This window comes from Chiloscyllium plagiosum, chromosome 25, assembly GCF_004010195.1.
Source record: "Chiloscyllium plagiosum isolate BGI_BamShark_2017 chromosome 25, ASM401019v2, whole genome shotgun sequence".
Lineage (NCBI taxonomy): Eukaryota > Metazoa > Chordata > Chondrichthyes > Orectolobiformes > Hemiscylliidae > Chiloscyllium > Chiloscyllium plagiosum.
The window spans coordinates 51,399,740-51,405,110 of record NC_057734.1 but is presented as its reverse complement, the minus strand read 5'-3'; the positions used below and the strand labels follow the sequence as shown (position 1 = coordinate 51,405,110).

General features: G+C 40.9%; 1 protein-coding gene across 3 annotated transcripts in view; it reads right to left on the bottom strand.

The window, feature by feature from the left end:
• The window catches only part of LOC122562879 (breakpoint cluster region protein-like), a 477,748-nt gene that overhangs the window by 136,650 nt on the left and 335,727 nt on the right, over positions 1 to 5,371 (bottom strand). For all 3 annotated transcript variants that reach the window (XM_043716190.1, XM_043716188.1, XM_043716189.1), the window contains exon 13: positions 4,709 to 4,813. In XM_043716190.1, coding sequence (XP_043572125.1) covers positions 4,709 to 4,813 — 105 coding nt within the window. The remainder of the gene's footprint in view (positions 1 to 4,708; positions 4,814 to 5,371) is intronic.

The following is a 5,371-nucleotide window of genomic DNA, read 5'->3' as shown; positions in this document are numbered from 1 at the left end:
AAGCGCAACCCACCCATACCCCTACATTTACCCATTACCTAACACTACGGGCAATTTAGCATGGCCAATTCACCTGACCTGCACATCTTTGGATTGTGGGAGGAAACCGGAGCACCCGGAGGAAACCCACGCAGACACGGGGAGAATGTGCAAACTCCACACAGTCAGTCGCCTGAGGTGAGAACCCGGGTCTCGGGCGCTGTGAGGCAGCAGTGCTAACCACTGTGCCACCGTGCCACTTAGTTCTACCACCTTTTGCTTATGCTGTTTGGCACATGAGTATTGTATAAGTGCTTCATCAGGAATCAGCTTATGCTCGAAGCTTCCATTCTCCTGCTCCTCGGATGCCTGACCTGCTGTGCTTTTCCAGTACCACATGCTTTAACTCTGATCTCCAGCATCTGCAGTCACCTTCTCCTTATATTGTGTATTCACTAGGTTGGTGCCTTTTTTTGGTAGGCATTCTTGGTGCTGCGTCTGGCACGCCCTCTTGCATTCTTCATTGTACCTAGGTTGACCTTCTGGATTGATGATTTTTGTAGAGTGGGTTTTTTTTCTATTATTCATTCACAGGGTGGTCAAAGTCAGAAGTCACACAACACCCAGGTTATAGTCCAACAGGTTTATTTGAAATCACAACCTTTCAGAGCATTGCTCCATCGTCAGATGAAATGACTTCGTTTAATGAAGGGGCAGTACTCTGAAGGGTTGTGATTTCAAATAAATCTGTTGGACTATGACCTGGTGTTGAGTGACTTCTAACATTGTCTACCCTAGTCCAACATTAGCACCTCCACATCATGGCATTCGTAGGATGTGGGCATTGCTGACTGGCCAGCATTTATTGCCCGTCCACAGCTGCCCTTGAACTGAGTGACTTAGTAAGCCATTTCAGAGGGCAGTTGACAGTCAACCACATTGCTATGGCTCTGTAGACAAGACCAGGTGAGGATGGCAGATTTCCTTCCCTGAAGAACATTAGTGAGCCAGATGGACCTTCCTCTCAATTGGTAAATGGTTTCATGATCATTAGGGGATTCTTAATTCAAGATTTTTTTTACATACATTGAATTCAAATTTTAGCATCTGCTGTGGCAAAATTTGAACAAGGGTCCCCAGAACATTAGCTAAGTTTCAGCATTAATAGTCTAGGGATAATACTACTAGGCCATCACCTCCCTTTAAATATACCAGACTATGAACGTAAAGATTGTATTGAAGGATTAGAACGTAGAACAGTACAGCATAGGAACAAGCGTTTTAGCACACAACATTGTGCTGAATTCTACTGATGCTGATGGCCCACAGCACCTCATGGATGCCCAGTCTTGAGTTGCAAGATCTGTTTAAAGTCTATCTCATTTAGGATAGTAATAATGCCACATAACATAACACAAAGTGAAGGTAGGATTTCGTGTCTACAATGACTATACAATGTCGCTCTTAGTGATACTATCATGGACAGATGCATCTGCAGTGGGGAGACTGGTGAGAAAAGGTCAAGTATGTGTTTCGCTTGTTGGTTTCCTCACCACCAGCCGAAGAACCAGATTGACAGCTCTGTCCTTTAGGACTCAAACAGCTCCATCAGTAGTGACGTTTCTGATCTATACTTAGTGGTAGATATTGAAGTCCCCCACCAGAGTACATTCTGTGCCCTTGCCATCCTCAGTGCTTCCTCCAAGTTGTGTTCAACATAGAGGAATACTTTTTCATCAGCCAACACAGAAAAGCATTACGTGGTGATCGGCAGGAAGTCTCCTTGCCTAATGTTTGACTTCTTGCTGCGAGAGTCAATGTTGAGGAATCATAGGGTAACTCTCTCCTGACTGCAGACTGCTACCTTTGCTGGGTCTTTCCTGCTAGTGGGACAGGATATACCCAGGGATGGTTATGGTGTTGTTTGGGGCATGTAAGGTGTAATTCAGAGTATGACTATGTCAGATTGTTCCTTGATTAGATCATGTGACAGCTAGCACTAGCACCCAAATCCTAGTAAAGAGGACTTTGCAGGGTTGACAGCTTTATGTTTGCCGCTAGCATTTTTGGTGGCAGGTGGTATGTCCTGTTTCAATCCAGTGGTTGATTGCGATGATGCTGCTCCTTTAACAAGGTTATGTTGCCCTTGGTTTTTTCTTCAGAAAGTCGAAAAAACATAGGTTCCGAAAAGTCTATGAGTTTGAAGGGTTTTAGGGCCAGTTTGATTATAGCTAACAGATACTGCCTCATGAAAAAGGCTTTCTTTTTTTTTTTACAAACTATTGTACAATGAAAGGGGAGTGGCCAGTTCTCCCAGCTCAGCTTTTCTTTGGTTTGATTTGTTTTTTGTCATTCTGGCTATTCACTGAAAGCAGTCAGTAGTGTTGTAAAGTTGCAGAACCCAAAAAAAGCAGGTCCATGCTGATCCTCTCTCTCTGACTTTTCTCCTGTAAGACCCTGTGTTTGATTTTACCTTTTGTCCCAAGGGATGTTTATGGGGATTGTTGCAGTATTTGAAATAGCATCATTAAATTGAGATAATCTGCTGGATTTTCGGAGAGGTTAAATTATTCAGTATTCTATTCTCTCTTGTTTGCTTCATTGCAAATAAATTCTGTTTTATTTAAAACGAAGTGGCTGGACCAAGCGACTCATTCCTGGAATATTTCCTGCTTAAAATAACTAGCAAAGTTAGGAGCCAGGCTACTTTCTTGAAATGTTTTGAGGGGGTCTGGCCTGGTAAATAACATGATCCAGTTGAATGGCTTCTAGGCTCTTTCACAAAACAATAAAAAATTAACCATTATGCCTTAAAATCACATGCAGGCAAGACCAAGCGAGGAAAACAGTCTCATTTCTTAAAAGATATTTGAGTTTTGATGGGTTTTTATGACAATGGTTTTTACAACAAAATGGTTTCATGGTTGTCATTAAACTTTTAATTCCAAACTTTTATTGAATTTAAAGTCCACCACCTACTCCGCTGGGATTTATACCCATGTCTCCAGAACATAAGCTGGCTCTCTGGTTTACCAGTCTAATGACAACATCACTAGGTTGTCACCTCCTATGCGCCAGGTCTCTTCAACTAGTTCAGCTTTCATACCCACAAGTTGCCTGTATTTTAGTTTAATATGCTAGTCTTAGACCTACTTTTCACCCTTTCAATTGATGTAAAATTCAACCATATTATGATTGCTGCTACCTAGAGGTGGCTTTACTTGTTACGTTACGAAATATCAAGTTTAGTATATCCTGCACTCTGGTCAATTCTAGAGCATGTTGCTCTTAAGAACCTCTCGAAAACATTTTACGAACCTCTGATTGAACTTACTACATGGTATCATGGTAGCCCACAAACCCACCAACACGCCAAAACAGCAGCTAATGAACTTAAAAGACCCTATACAGACAACAAGCAAAACTAGTGTTATTTACAAAATATCGTGCAAGGACTCTAAGTATTGGACAAACAGGCAGAAAACTAGCCACCAGGATATATGAACATCAAATAGCCACAAAACGACATAACCCTCTCTCATTAGTATCCTTACATACGGATGAGGAAGGACACCACTTTGACTGGGACAACACATCCATCCTAGGACAAGCCAAACAGAGTTACGCACGAGAATTCCTAGAAGCATGGCATTCAAACCGGAACTCTATCAACAAACTAGTTGACACCATCTACCACCCGCTGACAAAAACAACAGGAAATGACATCACCACAGGAAATGACATCACCAACTCAAAGAAACCCAAACATATAAATAGAAAGCAGGAATTATTGCCTGGAGGCCCACTGAAAATGTTGCCTAGTAGGGTGATGACACGGCTGGAAATGAGCCTTCCAACTCAGCGAACAGAGCTACATCCTGAACTTACTACTGCCATGATTATTACTGTTCCTTTATCTTAAGCACATAATATTTCTTTTTGTCTGCTACTTCCTATGTTGTGATTACTGTTACGGAGCCTATAGACCAACCCACTAATGATTTATTTCCTCTACACTTCTTTATCTACCCCCATCCTGCATTCTGATCTCCTAAACATCTAAAAATTGTACCAAACCAGCTTTGATTGAGTGCTCGCCATCTACTGACAACAATTATCTAGCTTCCTATTATTCTCACATGACAATTTTAAAAAAACTGTACTATGGGCTCATTTTCATGCCACACATACAGTCCAGTGGTCATGTTTTTGCATAGCACACCAAACTTTTCATGTTTTTTTTAAGCATACCACACAGGTCCTTTGCCACACTCTGATAGGTGCAGTTCTCAGACTCCTTCCTTCCATCTTCCAGCGCAGCATCGCAACCATAATCATTCACAGTTTCTCCCTCAGCATGGTATGTAGCAATGTCAGATTCCCTCACAACTGCTTTTGACTCATTGTTTTCAATTTAAACTGGAGGGTGAGCATTAATTACGAATTCACTTGAGTCTCATCTGAAAGATGATACTGCCCGTCAATGCAGCACTTCCTCAATACTACATTTAAGTGTCAGGTTCAGACTTTTGGTTTTAAGTATCTGGATTAGGACCGAGGATAGAAGGAGATTTGTATGGAACATAAAACCTAAATGTAAACTGGTGGGCTCAATAGGCTGTTTTCTGTTCTGCAAAATATTTTTTAGGGGAAAATATGACAAATCATTCGGAAATATCTAGTTCAGAGCCACGCTCAAAATATCATAAAAACACATTTTGTTTCTTACCTTCTTTATTGATAGTTAATGGAATGTTGTGAACGGTTTGCAGCTTCACACATGAATTTGTGAGCATCTGTAGTTCAACAGAAGTGAGTGAAAAACTCTTAAAACCTGAAAAGAAAACATATTTTAGCCACTGAACTGAAAATGCATGATTACCAGTAGGACTTGGAAAGCAAGCGAGTATTTTTATTTTGTTTTATTTTTAAAGGCATTGTATGATACAATATTGATAAAATTCACAAACTTAAAATAGCAAACACCACTGAAAAAGACAATGTAAGAGGGTTCAAAAATACTTAAATGCCTGGATAGGAAGGGATTAAGCAGCATTCTGGAAGTTTAGAGAACTGAATCATTTCATTTTGATGAGCATGAAAATACTTCCTGTCCACAAGAAATCTTTTGAACATCAGTTATAATTCTATTTTTAATTTCTTAATTATTTCCTGCTACAGGTCTCAACAGTCACTTGGGCTGCAGCTTCAACTAAGACGGTGACAATAATAGCGAGTAAGACTAGAGAGAAAGAGGAATGAATAAAGGACAAGAGAAAGCAGAGAGAGAAAGGGACAGCAAGAGCATGAATGAGAGGGGAGCAAGAGTTGAAAAGGGGAACAAGGAGGAGGGGGGAGGGAAGGAACGGTGAGTGAGAAGAGGGAGGTCAGA